We start from the raw sequence: 21079 nt of genomic DNA on the forward strand, positions 1-21079 counted from the left end.
TCCCACCCTCACCTTCTCCCCCACTGTGTCCACATGTCCGTTCTCTACATAGGAGGGCATTTTTTGAGGCAAGATAATTTTGGATAAGTAACAAATTAGAGAAGGGACATTCATATATAAATGGCCAATAGGGAACTGGAGATATGAGATGGGTAGTGTATATATGTCATGAACAGTTCTAAGTTGTCTTTGCTTTCCCCCAAGGGGTTTTTCTGCAAAGAAGAAAAAGACTTTGATAGCTGGTGTAGCCTTGTTCAGAAGGTAAAGATCTCTGTTTTTCTCAGTCTTAAAAAACCAAATATTTTTCAACATAATTCCTTTCCAAGATGGTTTTTCATAGTAACAAATCCAACCTGATATGACTTTATTCCATGAGAAAGAAACTAAGATATGGGGAATTATACAGAACTTTGTCAAATGAGCGATATTTTTAGCTACTGAATGTTCCATCTCATTGAAGTTATGAGTCAATGAAATCTTCAACTAATTACCATTTTAACCTAAAAATGTCAGCTTCATATAGGTCAGCCTAAATTCTTCTATACTCTGATTATAACATTGAGGTGGTTGGATAAACCAAACTACTTTTCTATTTGTTTCATGGTCCATTTACAGTTTAGTGTATTCCATTATGGTTTAAAGGGCTTACCTTTCTAGTAACAGTTTTATTTATATATTGATAAAATATAGACACACTGCCACTTAAAGGAAACACAGTTTGCAGAAATCTGTGTAAATATGAAAGCAAGCTATTCTTTTTTCTTGGGCATTTTATGTCAAAAGATATTTATTGTTCTGCTGGCTCCTAATCTTTATATCTGCCTCCCTCATCCTTCGCTTCTAACACATGTCAATTTTGTGGGAGACATTGATCAATGGTTATTGAAAGAATGAAGGGAGATCATAGGGAGCAGTTTAAAGAGCCCTGGTTGGGGTGGCAGGAGACATAATGTTCTCTTATCTGCAAAACAGAGGGGTTGGAGAGATGGGATCCCAGAGCCTCACCTAAGTGTAAGGATGGAAGATTTTTCTTCACAGGTAAACAAATAATTAATTCCAAAGTCCCCAGCTGAATCTGAAACCCCAGTTAATAATTGACTGAGACATCATGGAGAATTATTTTCTAAAATTAGTTCAGGATGCAGAAAAACTGTGTATCACATTTAACATTAGAAAGAAAGATTTCTGATAAGACCAAGGTCTTTAAATTAGGACATATACCATATGTCTTGGACTAAAACTGAAACCATGCCAACATGTACTGATGTTCTTTGGGGGCAGATTTAATTTAATTAACCCACATTTCTTTGGAGCCAACACTTCAGGAACATCTTATCCCTAAATTGAGTTGGTCCCGTGCAACTGGCAAATGACCTGAACCTTATGATGGAGCATGGGCAGTGGGTACTGGCCTTCCATCAGATCCTCCCACCAGTATCCTTCCTTCCCTGGCCAACAGTATCTAGAATTGAAGAGGTCTGGGTCTTCAGATGGGTCTGGTACAGGATGGGTATATTTGTTAAGCCTGTGCTTTCACCTTTCAATAACCAGATCACTCTCTTGGGGTTTGGAGTCATATATTGCCAATTGGACAGAAATGTAGTGGCTCTGCAGTGTTTACAACTGATTCTGTGTCTCCTCAGGAAATTCTAAAGGAAAATTTAAGGATGTTTGAATTAGTTCAGAAACATCCATCACATTGGCCTCCTTTTGTTCCTCCAGCCAAGCCAGAAGTAACAACCACAGGGGCAGGTAAGCTGTTGTTCAGAAGCTCTCTGGCCAGCAGACCCTTGGATAGCAGTTGTTTTATGAGACAGAAGCAATTATGGGTCATGCTTTCTGTGGAATGAAAATTTCTACTCAGTTGGACTGATCAAGGAATGGTATTTCTTCTGATGAACTGAGACTTAGTAATTGCAAAGAATAATAGTAAAAGAAAATGAGCTCCATGGAAAATCAAAATGAGTAGAATTTCTTTTTTTTAATGGTCTGGTTTAGAAAACAAATCAGAGGACATGGGTAATTCAAAAGGTTCCTCAAAGATGTAACAAGTCCAGTTCATTTCTTTTTTTAATTGGTGTATAGTTGATTTACAGTGTTGTGTCACTTTCAGGTATACAGTAAGGTGATATATATATATATATATATATACACACACACATACACATATATATATGTCATTTTTCAGTTTATTTTCTATTATTGGCTATTATAAGATATTAAATATAGTTCCTTTTGCTATACAGTAGGTTCTTATTTATTTATTTTATATATAGTAGTATATATCTGTTAATCCCAAACTTCTAATTTATAGCCCCCCCTTTCCCCTTCTGGTAACCATAAATTTGTTTTCTATGTCTGTGAGTCTATTTCTATTTTATAAATAAGGTCGTTTGTATCATTTTTTAGATTCCACATGTAAGTGATATCATGTGGTATTTACCTTTCTCTTTCTGACTTAGTTTACTTTGTATGATAATCTTTAGGTCCATCCATGTTTCTGCAAATGGCATTATTTAATTCTTTTTTATGGCTGAGTAATGTTCCATTATATATACATGCATGTGTGTGTATACATATATTATATATACACACCACATCTTAATTATCCATTCACCTGTACATGGGCATTTGGGTTGCTCCCATGTCTTCACTGTTGTCAATAGTGCTGCTGTGACCATTGGGGTGCATATATCTTTTTGAATTAGATTTTTCATTTTCTGGATCTATGCCCAGGAGTGTGACTGCTGGATCATATGGTAACTCTATTTTTAGTTTTTTAAGAAACCTCCACACTGTCCTCCATAGTGGCCACATCAATTTACATTCCCAGCAACAGTATAAGAGGGATCCCTTTTCTCCATACCCTCTCCAGCATTTATTATTTGTAGATTTTTTGATGATGGCCATTCTGAGCAGTGTGAGGTGATACCTCACTGTAGTTTTAATTTGCATTTCTCTAATGCTTAGTGATATTGAGCATCTTTTCATGTGCCTGTTGGTCATTTGTATGGCTTCTTTGGAGAAATATCTATTTAAGTTTTGTGCTTATTTTTTGATTGGGCTGTTTGTTTTTTGATACTGAGCTATATGAGCTGTTTGTGTATTTGAAAGTTAATCCCTTGCAGTCACATTATTTGCAAATATTTTCTCCCAGTCCATAGGTAATCTTTTCATTTTGTTTACAGTTTCCTTTGCTGTGCAAATGTTTTTAAGTTTAATTAGGTCCCATTTGTTTATTTTTACTTTGGTTTCCATTACTCTAGGAGACAGATCCAAAAAAAACATTGCTGAAATTTATGTCAGAGTATTCTGCCTATGTCTTCCTCTAGGAGTTTTATAGTATCCAGTCCTACACTGAGGTGTTTAATTCATTTTGAGTTTATTTTTTGTATATGGTATTAGAGAATATTCTGATTTCATTCTTTTTCATGTAACTGTCCAATTTTCCCAGAGCCACTTATTGTGGGAACTGTCTTTTCTCCATGGTATATTCTTGCCTCCATTGTAGTAGATTGGGCTTCCCTGATAGCTCAGCTGGTAAAGAATCCACCTGTAATGCAGGAGACCCTGATTCGATTCCTTGGCAGGGAAGATCCGCTGGAAAGGGATAGGCTACCCGCCCCAGTATTCTTAGGCTTCCCTGGTGGCTCAGATAGTAAAGAATCTATCTGCAATGTGGAAGACCTGGGTTCGAGCCCTGGGTTGCGAAGATCCCCTGGAGAAGGGAACAGCTACCCACTCCAGTATTCTGGCCTGGAGAATTCCATGGACTGTATAGTCCATGGGATCACAAAGAGTCGGACTTGACTGAGCAACTTTCACTTGTTGTAGATTAATTAACCTTAAGTGAGTGCATGGGTTTATTTCTGGGCTTTCTGTCCTGTTCCATTGATTTATGCTTCTGTTTTTGTGCCAGTACCATATGTTTTGATGACTGTAGCTTTGTAGTATAGTATGAAGTCAGGAAGCATGATTCCTTCAGCTCTGTTCTTCTTTCTCAAGATTGTTTTGTCTATTTGAGGTCTTTTCTGTTTTCACAAATTGGAAAGTTTTTTGTTCTAGTTTTGTGAAAAATGCCATTGGTAATTTGTTAGGGATTGCATTGAATCTGTAGATTGTATTGGGTAGTATGGTGTTTTTAACAATATTAATTCTTCCAATCCAAGAACATGGTATATCTTTTCATCTGTTTGTGTCATCTTTAGTTTCTTTCATCAGCATCTTATAGTTTTGGGAGTACAGGTGTTTTGCCTCCTTATGTAGATTTATTCCTAGGTATTTTATTCTTTTTAATGTGATAGTAAGTGGGATTATTTCCTTAATTTCTCTTTCTGATAGTTCATTGTTAGTGTACAGAAATGCAACAGATTTCTGTATGGTAATCTTGTACCCTTCAAATTTACCAAATTTGTTGATGAGCTCTAGTAGTTTTCTGATGGCATCTTAAGAATTTTCTATGTATAGTATCATGTCATCTGCAAACAGTGACAGTTTTACTTCTTTCTTTCCAATTTGGATTACTTTTATTTCTTTTTCTTCTCTGATTGCTGTGGCCTGGATTTCCAAAACTATATTGAATAAAAGTGGCAAGAGTGGGCATCCTGAGATCAGGAATGCTTTCAGCTTCTTGCCATTGAGTATGATGTTTATCTGTATGTTTGTCATATATGGCCTTATTATGTTGACGTATGTTCCTTCTATGTCCACATTCTGGAGAGTTTTTATCGTAGATGGATATTTAATTTAATCAGAAGCTTTTGCTGCATCTATTGAGGTGATCATATGGTTTTCATTCTTTACTTTGTTCATGTGGTGTATCACATTGATTTGCAGATATTGAAAAATCCTTGCATCCCTGAGATAAATCCCACTTGGTCATGGTGTGTGATCCTTTCAATGTATTGTTGGAGTCAATTAGCTAGTATTGTGTTGAGGATTTTTGCATCTATGTTCCTCAGTGATATTGACCTGTAATTTTCTTTTTCGTGTGTGATATCTTTGTTTGACTTGGTGTCTGGGTGTTAGTGGACTCATAGAATGAGTTCAGAAGTGTTTCTACCTCTGCAATTTTTTAGAATAGTTTGAGAAGGATAGCTGTTAACTCTTCTTTAAATGTTTGATAGAATTCACCCGTGATGCCGTCCAGTCTTAGACTTTTGTTTGTTGGGAATTTTTAAATTTCTGATTCAATTTCTGTACTGGTAATAGTTTCTGTTTCTTCCTGGTTCAGTCTTGGGAGATTGTACATTTCTAAGAATTTGTCCATTTCTTATAGGCTGTTTATTTTATTGCTATGTAGTTTCTCATAGTAGTCTCTTATGATCTTTTGTATTTCTGTGGTGTCAGTTGTAATTTCTCTTTTTTCACTTCTGATTTTATTGATTTGGGTTCTCTCCCTTTTTTTCTTGATGCATCTGGCTAAAGGTTTATCATTTTTTTTTATCTTTTCAAAGAACCAGATTTTGGTTTCATTGATCATTTCTTTTTTTTTTTTTTTTTTTTTTTTTAGTCTCTATTTCATTTCTGCTCTGATCTTAATGATTTATTTCCTTCCATAACTTTGGGTCTTGTTTGTTCTTCTTTCTCTGGTTGTTTTAGGTGTCAGTTTAGATTGTTTGAGATTTTTCTTATTTTCTGAGGTAAACTTATATTGCTATAAACTTCCCTCTTAGAAGTGCTTTTGCTGCAACCCATAAGTTTTGGATCATTGCATATTCATTTTCATTTGTCCCTAGGTACTTTTAAATTTCCTCTTTGAGTTCTTCAGTGATCCATCGGTTGTTTGGTATCATATTGTTTAACCTCCATGTGTTTGTGGATTTTTGCAGTTTTTTTCTTGTAGTTAATTTCTAATCTCAGAGTTCTGGTTGGAAAAGATGCTTGATATGATTTTAGTTTTCTTAGATTTACCAAGGCTCATTTTGTGGCCAGGAGAATGTTCCATGTGCACTTGAAAAGAATGTTCTGCTGTTTTTTGATGGAATGCTATATAAATACCGATTAAGTCCATTTGGTCTCATGTGTTATTTTAATACCTGTGTTTCCTTATTGATTTTTTGTCTCAATGACCTGTCCATTGATGTAACTAGAGTGTTAAAGTTCCCTACTATTATTGTGTTACTGTCAATTTCTCCTTTTATAACTGTTATTATTTGCCTTATATATTAAGGTGCTCCTATGTTGGGTACATATATATTTTCAATTTTTATATCTTCTTTTTGGATGCATTCCTTGAATCCTTTGGTTCATCCCTTCTAGTGCCCTTCTTTGTCTCTTGTCACAGTCTTTATTTTAAAGTTTATTTTATCTGATATGAGTATTGCTATTCTTGCTTTCTTCTGATTTCCGTTTGTGTGGAATACCCTTTTCTATCCCCTTACTTTCAGTTTGTGTACGTCTCTAGATCTGAAGTGAATATGTTGTAGGCAGCATATATACAGGTCTTGTTTTTGTATGCATTCAGCCAGTGTGTGTCTTTTGGTTGGAAAAATTTAGTCCGTTTGCATTTAAAGTGATTATTGATATGTGTCTTCTTATCACAATTTTGTTAATGGTTTTGGATTTGTTTTCGTAGGTCTTTTCCCCCCTTTTTCTTCTTTTGTTCTCTTGTGATTTGATAACTACCTTTAGTGTTATGTTTGGATTCCTTCTTTTTTGTGTGTATATCTATTATAGATTTTTTGGTTTGTGGTTTTTGTATAAGTCTGTATATAAATGTGACTGTTTTAAGTTGCTGATCTCTTAATTTCAAATGCATTGTACATACTGTGCATTTGTTCTTTCCTCCCCTCATGATTACTGTTTTTGATATCATATTTTACATCTAATTGTTTTTTGAATCCTTTATCTGCTTATTGTAGATACAGGTGACTTTACAAGTTTTGTCTTTTAACCTCCTTACTAGTTTTGTCTGAATGATTTTCTACCTTTACTGTATATTTGCCTTTACCAATGAGCTTTTTCATTTTGTAATTTTCTTGTTCTTATTTGTGATCTTTTTTTTTCCATGCAGAGACGTCCTTTAACATTTATTGTAAAGCCGGTTTGGTGGTGCTGAATTCTTTTCGCTTTCCTTTGTCTGTAAAGCTTTTGATTTCTCCATCAAATCTGAATGAGAATCTTACTGGGTAGAATATTCTTGGTTGTAGGTTTTCCCCTTTCATCACTTTAAATATATTGTGTCGCTCCCTTCTGACCTGCAGAATTTCTGCTGAAAAATCAGCTAATAGCCTTATGGGAGTTCCCTTGTATGTTATTTGTTTTCTCTTGCTGCTTTTAGTATTCTCTCTTTATCTTTAATTTTTGTAATTTTCATTACATCATGTCTTGGTGTGTCCCTCTTTGTGTTCATCTTGTATGAGACTCTCTGCAATTCCTGGACTTGGGTGCCTGTTTCCTTTCCCAGGTTAGGGAAGTTTTTAGCTGTTATCTATTCAAATATTTTCTCAGGTCTTTTCTCTCTCTCTTCTTCCGGGACCCCTATAATGCATATATTGGTGCATTTGATGCTGTCCCAGAGATCTCTTAAACTGTCATTTATTTTCATTCTTTTTCTGCCTTTTTTTTCTGTTCAGCTGTAGTGATTTCCACTGCTCTGTCTTCCTGCACACTGGTCCATTCTTCTGTATCATTTAGTCTACTATTGGCTCCTTCTAGTATATATTTTTTGCATTTCTTTTTTTAAATTAATGTATTTTTTATGGAAGGATAATTGCTTTACAGAATTTTGTTGTTTTCTGTCAAACCTCAACATGAATAAGCCATAGGTATACATCTTCTAGTATATTTTTCATTTCAGTTATTGTATTCATCATCTCAGTTTGGTTGTTCTTTATATGTTCTCTTTGTTAAAAACTAATTTCTCACTCTTTGCATCCATTCTCTTCTCAAGTTCTTTGATCATCTTTATAATCATTACTCTGAACTGTTTCTTGAGTAGATTGCCTATCTCCTCTTCACTTCATTCTTCTGGAGTTTTATCTTATTCCTGTGTCTGGAATATATTCCTCTGCTGCCTCATTTTGCCTACATTGCTATTTGTATTTTTATGTCTACAGTAGGTTAGTTACATTTCTCAACTTTGGAGAAGTGGCCCTCTGAAGGAGGCATCCTATGTGTCCCAGAAGTGCACTCCTCTCTCGTCACCCAAGCTATGTGCTCTAGGTGTTCCCCCTATGAGGGCTGTTTGGTTCTTTCTGTTGTGGTGGACTGACCCTGTGGGCCATCTACTAGATTAGTTGGCATCAAGTCTGGTTGGTTGCCAGGCCCTGCCTTGTCCACATTCTGCTGGTTGCTCTTTAGTGGGGCCTGGTCATGAGGTGGCTGGCTGCAGAATCCAAGGGGGCCCAAGGGCTAGTGCTGGCTCACTGGTGGCTGGAGTCAGGGTACTGAAGACTCTGGGGCTGTGCCAACTAATGGCAGAGGTTAGTGCTAGATTACTGGCAGGCAGAGCTAGTTCCTGTAGTATGGCTGCTGGGCCCAGGGATCCCAGAGCATGTTTCAAATCATTGGTAAGTGGGGGCTAGTTCCTGATAGAGTTGGGTATGAGCTCTGGGGTGTCCAAAGGTTTCATTGACCTGCTGTGGGCAGGGCCAGGGCTGAGGTGATCCCAGGGTCAGGTCTGGTCTGTGTTGCAGGATGCAGTTTTCTTGCTCCTAGTGCCTGCCCCCTGGTGGATGAGGGTGGTCTAGAGTCTGGTTCAGGCTTCCTAGTGGGAGGGGCCAGGGCCTGTCCCCTGGTGGGTGGAGCTGGGACTTGGCCCTCAGATGGGCAGGGCCATGTCTAAGGGCATGTCTAGAGGCTGTGGGCTTTCGACTTCTTCAGGCAGCTTGTCTGAAAAGTGGAAGTGTTAGTCTTTCAGTCATGTCCAACTCTTTGGGGCCCCATAGACTGTAGCTCGCCAGGCTCCTCTGTCCATGGAATTCTATAGACAAGAGTACTAGAGTGGGTAGCCATTCCCTTAGGAATAGAACCTGCGTCTCCTGTACCGCAGGCAGATTCTTTACCACTGAGCCGCCAAGGAAGACCTGCCCAATTAGTTATTTGGCCTGAGGTGTCCCAGTGCTGGTGCCTACAGGCTGTTGGGTGAGGTCAGGTCTTGGCACTAGTGATCCAACATGTCAGCTACCAGGAATATTCATGTGGTTGAATATTCCCGAATATGACTGCCATCAGTGTCTATGTCCCCCTGGTGAGCTGCAGCCTACCCACACCTCTCGAGGAGAGTCTCTAAGACCAGCAGGTAGGTCTGGCCTGTCAGTCAGTCAGTTCAGTCACTCAGTCATGTCTGACTCTTTGTGACCCCATGGACTGCAGCACGCCAGGCTTTCCTATCCATCACCAACTCCCGGGGCTTGCTCAAACTCGTGTCCATCGAGTCGGTGATGCCATCCAACCATCTCATCCTCTGTGTCCCCTTCTCCTCCTGCCTTCAATCTTTCCTAGTATCAGGGTCTTTTCCAATGAGTCGGTTCTTGGCATCAGGTGGCCAGAGTATTGGAGTTTCAGCTTCAGCATCAGTCCTTCCAATGAATGCTGCTGCTGCTGCTAAGTCACTTCAGTCGTGTTCAACTCTGTGCGACCCCAAAGATGGCAGCCCACCAGGCTCCCCCGTCCCTGGGATTCTCCAGGCAAGAACACTGGAGTGGGTTGCCATTTCCTTCTCCAATGCATGAAAGTGAAAAATGAAAGTAAAGTCGCTCAGTCATGTCTGACACTTAGCGACCCTATGGACTACCAGGCTCCTCTGTCCATGGGATTTTCCAGGCAAGAGTACTGGAGTGGGTTGCCATTTGCTTCTCCGCTTCCAGTGAATATTCCAGACTAATTTCCTTTAGGATTAACTGGTTGGATCTCCTTGCAGTCCAAGGGACACTCAAGAGTCTTCCCCAACACCACAGTTCAAAAGCATCAGTTCTTCGGCACTCAGCTTTCTTTATGGTCCAACTCTCACATCCATACATGACTACTGGAAAAACCATAGCTTTGACTAGACAGACCTTTGTTGGCAAAGTGATGTCTCTGCTTTTTAATATGCTGTCTAGGTTGGTCATAGCTTTTCTTCCAAGGAACAAATGTCTTTTAATTTCATGGCTGCAGTCACCATCTGCAGTGATTTTGGAGCCCCCAAGATTAAAGTCTCTCACTGTTTCCATTGTTTCCCCATCTATTTGTCATGAAGTGATGGGACTGGATGCCATGATCTTGGTTTTTTGAATGTTGAGTTTTAAGCCAGCTTTTTCACTCTCCTCTTTTACTTTCAAGAGCCTGTTTAGTTCTTTGCTTTCTGCCATACGGGTGGTGTCATCTGCATATCTGAGATTATTGCTATTTCTCCCTGCCATCTTGATTCCAGCTTGTGCTTCATCCAGCCTGGCATTTCACATGATGTACTCTGCATATAAATAAGCAGGGTGACAATATACAGCCTTGACATACTCCTTTCCCAATTTGGAACTAGTCTGTTGTGCCATGTACAATTCTAACTGTTGCTTGGCTTGCATACAGATTTCTCAGGAGGCAGGTCAGATGGTTTGGTATTCCCATCTCTTGAAGAATTTTCCACAGTTTGTTGTGATCCAAAGGTTTTGGCATAATCAATAAATCAGCAGTAGATGTTTTTTCTGGAACTCTCTTACTTTTTTGATGATCCAGTGGATGTTGGCAATTTGATCTCTGGTTCCTCTGCCTTTTCTAAATCCAGCTTGAACATCTGGAAGTTCACGGCTCACATACTCTTGAAGCCTGGCTTGGAGAATTTTGAGCATTACTTTGCTAGCGTGTGAGATGAGTGCAATTGTGCAGTAGTTTTAACATTCTTTGGCATTGCCTTTATTAGGGATTGGAATGAAAACTGACCTTTTCCAGTCCCATGGCCACTGATGAGTTTTCCAAATTTGCTGGTCTAGGCTCCTATCAAATTATTCCTTTTGTCCTGGGTCCCAGTACACATGAAACTTTTGTGTGGGCCCTTGAAGAGTATAGTCTGTATTTCTCCCAGTCCTATGGGGTTCTTGCAATAAACCCCTGCTGGCCTTCAAAGCCAAATGCTCTGGGTGGCTCCTCCCGAATGCCAGTCCCTCAGTCTGGGGAGCCTGACATGGGGCTCAGAACTCTTATTCCCGTGGGAGAGCTTCTACAATATTATTCTCCATTTTGTGGGTTGCCTGCCTGTGGGTATGGGATTTGATCATATCCTGAGTCCGCCCCTCCTACCCATATTGCTGTGAATTCTTCTTTATGACTTTAGTTGTAGAAGATCTCTTCTCGTGGGTTCCAGTCTTTTTCATCAACGGTTGTTCTGCAGATAGTTTTGGTTTTGTTGTGCTCATAAGAGGAGGTAAGTTCAGGATCTTTCTACTCTCACATCTTGGGCCCCTAAAACTATTTTGATTCTTTATGGAGAATTGCTAACACTTGGCAGTGGTCCCACCTGTAAGTCTCCTCTACACTAGCTTTTGTGTAGCAAAGCAGTTAAGGAACATATGGTCTTAACTACCGAGTAACATACTGACCTGTTGAACCAAAGGTTTTCAAGCTTTTTTCCCCCCTCATTTCTGTATTCTGATAGAGTTCATTGACTCTACTGAACAACTAGAGGAGTTTGACCTGGAGGAAGATTTCGAGATTCTGAGCATATAGGATAGTGGAAACTCACCTTGGAGATCTGTCTTCCATCTGGCACCAGAAGAACATGAACTCATCACGTAAAACTTTTTTAGTCAGCAAGTGCCTAATATGCCAACAGCATACAAACTTGATAGGAATCATGACTGAGCCAGTCACCATTTCTCAGCAAAAAAAAAAGAGAGAGAGAATGAACAATATGCCCCTTCCCCAAAAGGAACTAAAACAATCATGGAATCTAGGAGCAGAAAGATTAGGAGCCGTCTCTTGCTTCCGAGCTTCTTACATGGCCACAGCAAATCTTCAGCTGCTGGAATGGGGAGGTGGATGTGTGGAGGACAGCCAGCAACTCCCACCTTGCTTTCAGCACCAGCAGATGAGAGATGGTTACCCTGTGCTTCTTTACCCTTTTCAGGTTTGACCTCTTTGGGCTAAATACTAAGAAGCAGTCTGTTCCCTTGCTCTAATAATAAAGTGTTAATCATTGTATCAGAACAATGGTAACAAGAACAAAAAGTTCTTGTTAAAGTATTTGAATATGTACTTAAATAATCATAATTGATCTCAAAAAGTATGTCAAAGACATTATATCAAATGTATATTTATTGATCTACCTACTTGAGAGAACCTTACTATTTTGTCCCCGTCTTAACTGATACTTCTGTCAGATGTCACCCTGTCCTTAAATCATTTATCACTTAATTCAGGGGTCTGCAAACTTTTTCTGTCAAGGGCCAGAGAAGAAATGTTTTAGGCTCTGAAGGCCATGTAGCAACTGTCACAGCTACTCATCTCTGCTGGTGAAGCACCTAAACAGCCCTAGACAGTGCACACGCACAAGAGCCTGGCTGTAATGCAATAGAACTTTATTTACAAAAAAGGGGGGAAGGGCTGGATTTAGCCCCAGGCTGTAGTTTGCTAATCACTGACTTAAATTATTGATTTTTGTTTGGGAAATTAAAAATTGTGGTTGAATTTGACTCCCTTTTGCTTTACAGTCATAATTGGAAAGATAATTATTCATGTGGTGACATTTAATCTGTGCATCAAATACTATTTGGGGACTGTTGTTATTGTGCAGTCGCTAAGTCATGTCCGACTCTTTGCGACTTCATGGACTGTAGCCTGCCAGAGGACTGAAATCCTCTGCTCATGGGATTTCCCAGGCAAGAAAACTGGAGTGGGTTGCCATTTCCTCCTCCAGGGGATCTTTGCAGTGCAGAGATCAAACCCATGTCTCCTGCACTGACAGGCAGATTCTTTACCACTGAGCCACCTGGGAAGCCCTTAATTTCAAGACTAGCAATATACTAAGTTTTAAAGCACATATTCATCAAATTGGTTTTGCTAACCATTCTCCTGTGTGGGTGTACCTCACATCCCGGTGATATTTTCCCATTTTCCACTCCTTGTCTTTTTCAACTTGTATGCATTTCACCTCCTTGGTCAACAAAGTGCCCAACAGGCCCCAGGAAGGCCAGCAACTGCAGTATGAAAACTAGCAAATAAAGGAAATAAACCAAACTAAGGTGGGGTTTTTTTTTTTTTTGGTATAGTTAGGAATATTTGAATACTCGTTTCCTTAGATTCCATATTCTTATTTTACCCAGTAGGTAATATATTCCAGTGAATTCAGAATTTGAAAGATGCAAAATGGTATTCAGTGAAATGTCTCTCCTTCCCACAAGTCAGTTCTGTTCCTTGTACCCTCCCAATGTTATTAATTTCTTGTTTATCCTTCCAGAGGCTATATTTTATGCATATACAAATACATGCACATATATCTTGATTTGATTTTAATGACTTTAAAATTTCTCTCCTTTTGATTAATCTGCAAATGATCCTGAGAACCCAGAAGTATGGAAAGCCCTTTCTTGAACTCAAGCATGTGATGGGGCTAAAAACAGTAGTAAGCTTATCTTGAAACAACTTGTAGATTTGTTGCCTGTTGGAAGACATTTTCAGCCCTCGACTTTCATTGTATTTTTCTGTGCCTCACTGTTACGTTGTAAAGCTCAACTTGCAGTAACAAGAATCCCCAAGGCTCTGAGGGGGACTTAGGAATTTCAGTGACATGGGCTTTGAAAAATTTTCATCAAAGAATGTCAAAGAGTCAAATGTTCACATTGAATTCCTTTTATTTGCCATGTACAAAGCTGACACCATGCTTATTACTCAAGAGGTGAAGGTAACAATAGTTTGGATTATACTGATTATGCTTTGTGTGTGTTGGCACAGTTTATATAATATTTAAGGAAACAGAATCACCTGGAAGGAATTGCCTCATGTCAACATAGCTAAGTGTTCTGGGAAACTGATAATTAAAGGAAATGGTTAAAATAATCCCCCTAAACAGAATATGATATAGTTTATCATCTGTCCAGGCTCAGGCTTGCTTTGGGTCTGCTAACTGTTAAAGAGAGCAGTGTGCTAGATTTTTATGAGGCTTAAAAAAACATCAAAATGGTTTAACAGGCTACCTATGAAAGAGCAATTGGATGGAAATTTTAATGGCAAGTCTCTCACAGCCTCAAAATGCAAAGCAACCAGCACTGCAGTGTTGATTTGCCACATTGCACACATCTGGATGGTGTTTGGAATAAACAAGGGCTTCTGAGAAATTGGGACAAGGGATTTATCTTTTTGTTCCTGGAGTCAAAAGCAAAATTCACACCTCCTTACCCATGCTCCTCTCTACCCCCAGCCCAGGAGAATGGGCAGCAGTTCGCATTTCCCTTTATGGGTCTAACCCCATTTGGTACATCCTCTGCTCTACTCTGAATCAGGCCAAGTCTGCTGCCTGTGGCTGGAGAGGGAGCTGACAAGGAGGAATTGATTTGTCTATGACCATATGAAGTTGATGAGCCCCTCTTGGCAGCTGGCCTTCCAGCCCAGTCGTGCTTACTGTCAAAGGAATCAAAGCTCACCCCAGGTTACTGCTAGCACCTCATTCTGTCTCTGTGAAGAGTGAGAGTTTGCCCTGTGCAGGCTCCATCCATCCATAATGTTGAACCAGAGAACATTTTTTTGTGTGTGGAAACACTGGGTTCTAGTTTAAGCCAAATAATGTGCGGTGACCTCTGGACATAGAGAAATGACTCCTTAGCTATCATGAAGAGCTTTCTGATCAAGATGGTGAGGAAAGCGAGCATTCTAAGAAAGTGGTGGCCTAGCAGTCTTTCTGAGGTAGCCATGAAGAATCATGCAAACATCCAAACCAAATTGTAGCACCAGGTTGACTGAAATGGGACAGCAGACCTCAGCAGGGTGGGCTCACCCAGGGGGCCTGAGGGTGGGGGTGACCAAGGTCCAGTAGTCCAGCCCAAACGAGACTCCAAGGTACAACTTGACAGATGGGCAAAAGGGCTTAGGCCTTCCTTCTTCAGACCATTCGGGTTTGTGAGGTGACCGTTGTGTGCAGGAGGGGAGGGCAAGGGGCAGAGTGGCAGGTGCCACCCTACACACTTTTCATACACACCTGGCAGCGACTGACCCGGGTATGGAGCTGTCCGGCTTTCAGTGTCTCAGATACGGGCTCCTCCCTGAACTGCTGCCTCTCTTCCACTGTTGTCAGCCAGAAACTATATTTGTTGGCAAAATAATGGCAGGTGCCCCGGGAACCACTGCACTCGATGAAAGGAGTAGCCCGGAAATCCTCTAGGCAGGATCCAGGAGAGACCAGGGACTGGCCTCCTCCCTCTGCACCGGCGGCTGTGTGCTGAAACGGACAGAGGGTGGCCATGAGCTGGTCACCTGGGAGGCAACAGGCTCTGCTTATCCATCCCTGACCTCTGGTCCCTTGGTTCAGCCCCTGTGTCAGGTCAATAAACCAAACACTGTGTTTTGGACCCTTGTCACTGCCTTAGGGCCAGGAGTGCCCCCTCCGAGCTCCTGAGTGCCCTCCTAGCCCACAGCACCTGGGCTGTGGCTACATCCTAGCCAGCTTCTCTCAGACTGCTGATGCCCTCTGAGTCCCCCAGGTGTGCTAGTGCCCCCAGCAGATTTCCACTGACAAAGAAATCTGAGAAAGGCTGAATTAAGGAAAATTCAGTGGGATTCAGAATGCAGATCTCAGAACCCTTTGCTCCAAGCCCATGGTGGTGTTTTCCAGAGAAGGGAGAGAACATGGAATAGTCTACCAGGTGGTTAGACCATGGGCCCATCCCCTCATGGATCTATTAACAGCTCTTACTCTGATGTCACCTTTATTGGAACTCTTACTTGCAATCTGTACCAAACCCTTGAGGGAACACTTAGTGTTTGTCACCTGTCGAGTACAAGTGGGCCTCATATTTGGCCTGATGTCCCAGCCCTTGCATCACCCGGTTCCCTCAGCACTCGATTTCAGGATTTCCCTCCAAGCGCTCCCTACCCTTAGCCTTTACCCTGGGGAAAGGGGCAGTGCGGGGCCTCACCATGAGGAAGGAGTACCCAATCCACAGACTGCGCCAGCCCAGGGGGCACTGTGGGATGGTGATGTCCTGGCTGTGCACAGCAATGGCTTGCGAGGGCGCCTCACACACAGAGCAGCGGCTGATGTACTGGGGGATCTGTGTCTGGCCGACGGGCATCATAGGGATGGGGGCAGTGGTGGAGAGCCAGTAGGACTTATCATTCCGTCGGGCATAGTGGCACACTTCATTGATGTTGCAGTAGATGAATGGCATGGTGCTGAAGCGGGGCAGGCAGGAGCCAGCAAACCCTGGAAGGAGAGAAGATAGGCAGGGGCAGGTAAGGTCTGGCTGAGGGACTGGGCTGGGATTGTCCTCAGAGCCACTACGACTGAACTAGGTGGTGGTTTGGATTCATATCCAACTGCTTGTTCCAGAGCATGGTTGCCTCTCCTTCTGGTCCTGGACTACTGTACACACCCTGATGTCTGCTGATCAAATCCTACTTTCTATGTACCAGAGAGATTGGATAATGAATCTTTTTAGAAACTGAATGAAGACTCCCTAAATCAACCCATTTTGTAAAACCAACATTTAATAGAGTGAGTCTACATTTCAGAGTCAGCAAGCCTGAAGACAATTCAGTTAATTCTTGGGTAATCATTGTTACTCACAGATCATGTTGTTATTACTACTACTAATTGCTTCCCTGGTGGCTCAGATGGTAAAGAATCTGCCTGCAATGCAAGAGACCTGGGTTCAATACTTGGGTCGGGAAGATCCTGGAGAAGGGAATGGCAACCCACTCCAGTATTCTTGTCTAGAAATCCCATGGATGGGATCACAAAGAGTCAGACACATATGAGTGACTAAGCACCTTAGCACTAATCGTTAATGTTTAATGGATGGTTAATGCTTTTGAATTGTGGTGCTGGAGAAGATTCTTGAGACTCCTTTGGACTGCAAGCAGATCAAACCAAGTCAATCCTAAAGGAAATCAACCCTAAATATTCATTGGAAGGATTGATGCTGAAGCTCCAATACTTTGGCCATCTGATGCAAAGAGCTGACTCATTGGAAAAGACCCTGATGCTGAGAAAGACTGAAGGCAAAAGGAGAAGGGGTGACAGAGGATGAGATGGCTAGATGGCATCACTGACTCTATGGACATGAATTTGCACAAACTCCAGGAGATAGTGTAGGACAGAGGAGCCTGGTGTGCTGCAGTCCATGGGGTCGCAAAGAGTCAGACATGACTTAGCAGCTCAACAACAACAAATATATGTAAAACATTGTTCTAAGCATTTTACTTGGGTGATTTCTGTAATCCTCACTCCAACCTATGAGACAGGTACTAGAATTAGCCTTGTTCCATTGAGAAGGAGGCAGAAGGTAAAATAGGTTGAATAACATGTCCAGAGTAAGTGGCAGAGCCAGGGTTTGAACCCATATCTTCATGAATGACTCTAGACCTGGTACTTATAACCCACTATCCAACATGGGCCCACCAATGGTCAGGATGAACAAGGAGTGGTCCTTGTGGGGGCAGATGGCCAGGGGTGGTTGTGGGAGCTGATACCTACCCAGGTCCTGGTTGTGGGCTTTCTCCTGCCCCTCCACGAACAGCAGGCTGTAACCCACCCAGAGCTGGCTCATCCCACTGGGGCACAGGGGCACCTGTTCTGACTGGCTGTGCTTCACCAAGGTGTAGCCCACTCTCAGGCTCTGCCCAGGCACTCCAGCCCTCCCGAAGGGGCCCGGCTTCCCTGGAGCTCCTGAGATGGAGAGAGCAGAAAAGGGGTGAGCCAGGTACAGCCAATAGTAACAGCAGGTACTCACTTGGTGGCAAGTGTTGAGCAGGGGCCATTATGTACAAGCATTAGCTCACTCAATCCTTACAACAACCTTATCACTCCAATTTGTGGCTAATGAAACAGGCTCGCCACCTACAGCTAGTAAGTGGTAGAACTAGAATGCCAACTCAGATGTATCTGGCTAGGGAGTCCTCATTTTGAAAAGCACACGATCTGCTTTCTCTTCCAGTCACCCAACCTTTGGTTCTATGGGATGGGATGAGGGAGCAGAGGGGGCTACTTTTTGGGCTGGCCTTCAGGCTTTCATAGGAGATAATTGAGGACTCACTGAATCAAAGGCAGTGAAGGCAGAGCTGGGGTTAGCGAGGCAAAATCACACCCTCCTTTCCTGTCAGGCATAGCTGACAATGACGGCACTTTTCCTGTAAGCCTCAGGAATGTTGATTTGCCATTTCTGATATAAAAGGAGGTAAAAGGAGGAGTAACAGCCATATGTTACCTTAGTTTTTCTTCTCCCTTGAACTAAACCCCCTTCTGTCCACATCAGAATCCCTGGGTAGAAGGGTGTTGGTGCAGGACAGGGGAGTCATAGCTCTTAAGAGCTGGAAGAGAACCCAGAGAACTGTTTGGAACAGTTTTTCGCCTTCTGGAATGTAGGGCTCTGATCCGTCACAGCTCAGAATGGAGTGGGCGTGAATGGATGAGAGCCCAGTTTTCCAGCCTCCTAGTAGTGTCAAGTTTTATTGCCAGGTTTCCTAATTCCATGATTTGAGATTTTGACTCACTACCAAGCCTCAAACCCTTATAGAAGCCCTCTGCCTGCTAGTGCTGACATTGCCAGACCTTCAAATCCCGGAGGGCCTTGTAGTCCAGGGAGACCAGGATCACCAAGAGCCCCGGGTGGGCCAGGGAGTCCATTGGTGCCATCTTTGCCGGGGATGCCAGGTAAACCTTTAGATCCTGCAAGGAGAGAAGGCCCACAGTGGGGTACTCAATGTGGAGAAGGAGGACTTCTCCAGGTCTTCCCTGGAGAAAGGGGACTTATGTGTCATGCCCAGGACTCACCAGAAGAGGGCAGATTTGGCCATCACCTGGGAGTGCAGGCTGAGCACAGGGCTGAGCCTCCTAGGCTAGTCCTTAGTTCACGTCTGGGTAGCTCGGCCCTGGGACCCCACTCTGAACTTAGCCCTTCTGAGCCCCATCACACCCTTGTCCTCACTTCCTCTCATCCTCCCAGCAACTCTGGGAAGGATGCAGGGCAAATGCTGGGGTCCCAAGTCAGAAATGAGGACACTGAGGCCCAGAGCAACTGCTTGCTTACTCCAGTTTGGCAAAACTGGAACTAGAAGCTGGGTTTTCTGTCCCCCAACCCTGGGCTTTCTCTCTTTCTCTTTATTGCCCACCACACTCCTTTGCCCACCACTCCCTCCTTCCAGTAGCAGCACATTAGTGAGGGACAAGCTGTCTGGATTAGCTATTGTGCTCTGCACATGTTCTCTGAAGCCAAGTACAATTGCTGGCTCTTGGGGGGGGGTCTCCTTCCTGGCAAAAAGTTTGGGAGCTTTGTGAGGAAACCAAGGAAATGCTTGATGAAACTACCCCTTGAAGCTGGGGGTTCCCAGCCAGTTGCTTCAGCCTCCCAATCAAAGCCATCTCAGCTCCCAACTAAGTTCCCTTTTCCTGGCACCCTACTCACCTTGTAGGCCCACAGGTCCTTGGACCCCAGGGTCTCCCATGAGGCCAGGGATGCCATCAATGCCTGGAAGACCCATGGGTCCAGGGGGAGCCTGGATGGCTTCTGCAATGGGTGTGTGTCCAGGAGCACCTCGAGGGCCAGATAAGCCTGTGGGCAGGTGGGGGAAATGGAAATGTCAGGTGGAGGCAGAGGAGGTGGCTAGGGAAGGCCCCTGGAGGTTCAGTTGGCATCACAGCCTAGGACCTCAAACTCAACCAGCTGGCTTACTGATAGAAGCCAAATGAGTCAATTTGCTTGAGTGCCTACTGAGTTCTAGTCCCTGGTAGATGAGGGGATAGAGCAGTGAGTAAGACCTTAATGAGATGACGGTCTGTTGAAAAAGATGAAATATGCATAACCTGACAAAAACCATTCATCTTACTGCAAATTGTGAAAAGTGCTACAAAGGAAATGGAGAGTGCAGTGACTGTGGGATGCAGTGGAGATGGCTACAGGGTGGGGAACCTGCTTTAGTGATAAGTGGCCTCTTACAATCAGTGACACTTAAGCTGAGATTATTAAAGCATTAGAAGGGGCTGGAGGTAGGGGAGAGTATTCCAGGAAGTAGAACTAGCATGTGCAAAGGTCCTGTGGCCAGCCCGGGTGTGATGTTTCTGGATAACAGAAAGAGGCCAGTGTGAGAAAAGCACAGTGAGCAGCAAAGGGTAAAAACTGGTGATGAGGGATGCCATGGGTTACCAATGGATGATTTCTGCTTTTATAAGACCTCTCCCACCACTGTCTGGGGAAACGATTGTTGGGGGAGGTGCATAATGAAAGCACGGAGACCAGTCAGCAGGTCACCACAGATTCACGTGAGAAATGGTGGTGGTTTGAATCTGAGAGGTATCGGTGGAAGTGATGAGAGGGGAGTGGATGCAAGGCCCATTCAGGAAACACAGCCCCCAGGAGTTGCTAATGGGACTGGATGTGTGTGATTGAGGGGAGTGGTGTAAAAGACGGGCTTCATTTCTGGATTCAGCAAATGGATGAGTGGTGATTGAGTGCCAACCCAGTACACACTAATGCAGAAATGATGCAGAGAGGGGAGGTCAGTGGCAGGATCCATGGTGGCAAAGCAGCAGTGGCCTTCAGTCCTGGGAGCTGATGGTGGCAGAGGTGTCCCCAAGGTGGACAAGCTCCCTCTGTTTCTGGCATGGTGATAAATGGCTCCTGAAAGAATGTTACTCCAGCCCCTCCCTCGAGCTCAGGAACAGCCAGTATATGCTCTCAACTCACCTCTTGGCCCCGCCTTCCCCTTCATCCCGGGAAGTCCTGGGTCTCCAGGTGGTCCAACCTTGCCTGGAGTCCCCATGAAGCCAGGCTCACCTCTCATGCCTGGCAAAGCCCAAAGGAAAGCAAGTCAGGGCCTGGCCCAGTGGTGCTGGTGGGGGAAGGGGGCTTGAGATTAAGCAGAGACAAGGGCTGGAAGAGCATCATCAGCCGGTCTCTGTTCACAGGGTGGCAGGAAGGGGTCATCTCCAACTGTGGAGTGGGAAAGGGCCCAGTTG

At 43.0% G+C, this 21079-nt stretch overlaps 2 protein-coding genes across 6 annotated transcripts in view; one reads left to right on the plus strand and one right to left on the minus strand.

Annotated features, from left to right (window-relative positions):
* Positions 1 to 13152, plus strand: part of ATG4A (autophagy related 4A cysteine peptidase) — a 73056-nt gene extending 59904 nt beyond the window's left edge. For 2 of the 4 annotated variants that reach the window (XM_043895355.1, XM_043895353.1), the window contains 3 exons: positions 205 to 261; positions 1644 to 1752; positions 11573 to 13152. In XM_043895355.1, the coding sequence (XP_043751290.1) occupies positions 205 to 261; positions 1644 to 1752; positions 11573 to 11643 (237 nt within the window). In that variant the 3' untranslated portion in view covers positions 11644 to 13152. The remainder of the gene's footprint in view (positions 1 to 204; positions 262 to 1643; positions 1753 to 11572) is intronic. The other 2 variants (XM_043895352.1, XM_043895354.1) reach the window with 2 other exon arrangements.
* A 596-nt stretch (positions 13153 to 13748) lies between these two features.
* The window catches only part of COL4A6 (collagen type IV alpha 6 chain), a 325810-nt gene continuing 318479 nt past the window's right edge, over positions 13749 to 21079 (minus strand). For both annotated transcript variants that reach the window (XM_043895351.1, XM_043895350.1), the window contains 6 exons: positions 20808 to 20906; positions 19530 to 19676; positions 18677 to 18793; positions 17603 to 17794; positions 16044 to 16330; positions 13749 to 15346 (listed from right to left, as the gene is read on the minus strand). In XM_043895351.1, the coding sequence (XP_043751286.1) occupies positions 15086 to 15346; positions 16044 to 16330; positions 17603 to 17794; positions 18677 to 18793; positions 19530 to 19676; positions 20808 to 20906 (1103 nt within the window). In that variant the 3' untranslated portion in view covers positions 13749 to 15085. The remainder of the gene's footprint in view (positions 15347 to 16043; positions 16331 to 17602; positions 17795 to 18676; positions 18794 to 19529; positions 19677 to 20807; positions 20907 to 21079) is intronic.

This window comes from Cervus elaphus, chromosome X (assembly GCF_910594005.1).
Source record: "Cervus elaphus chromosome X, mCerEla1.1, whole genome shotgun sequence".
NCBI classification, from domain to species: domain Eukaryota; kingdom Metazoa; phylum Chordata; class Mammalia; order Artiodactyla; family Cervidae; genus Cervus; species Cervus elaphus.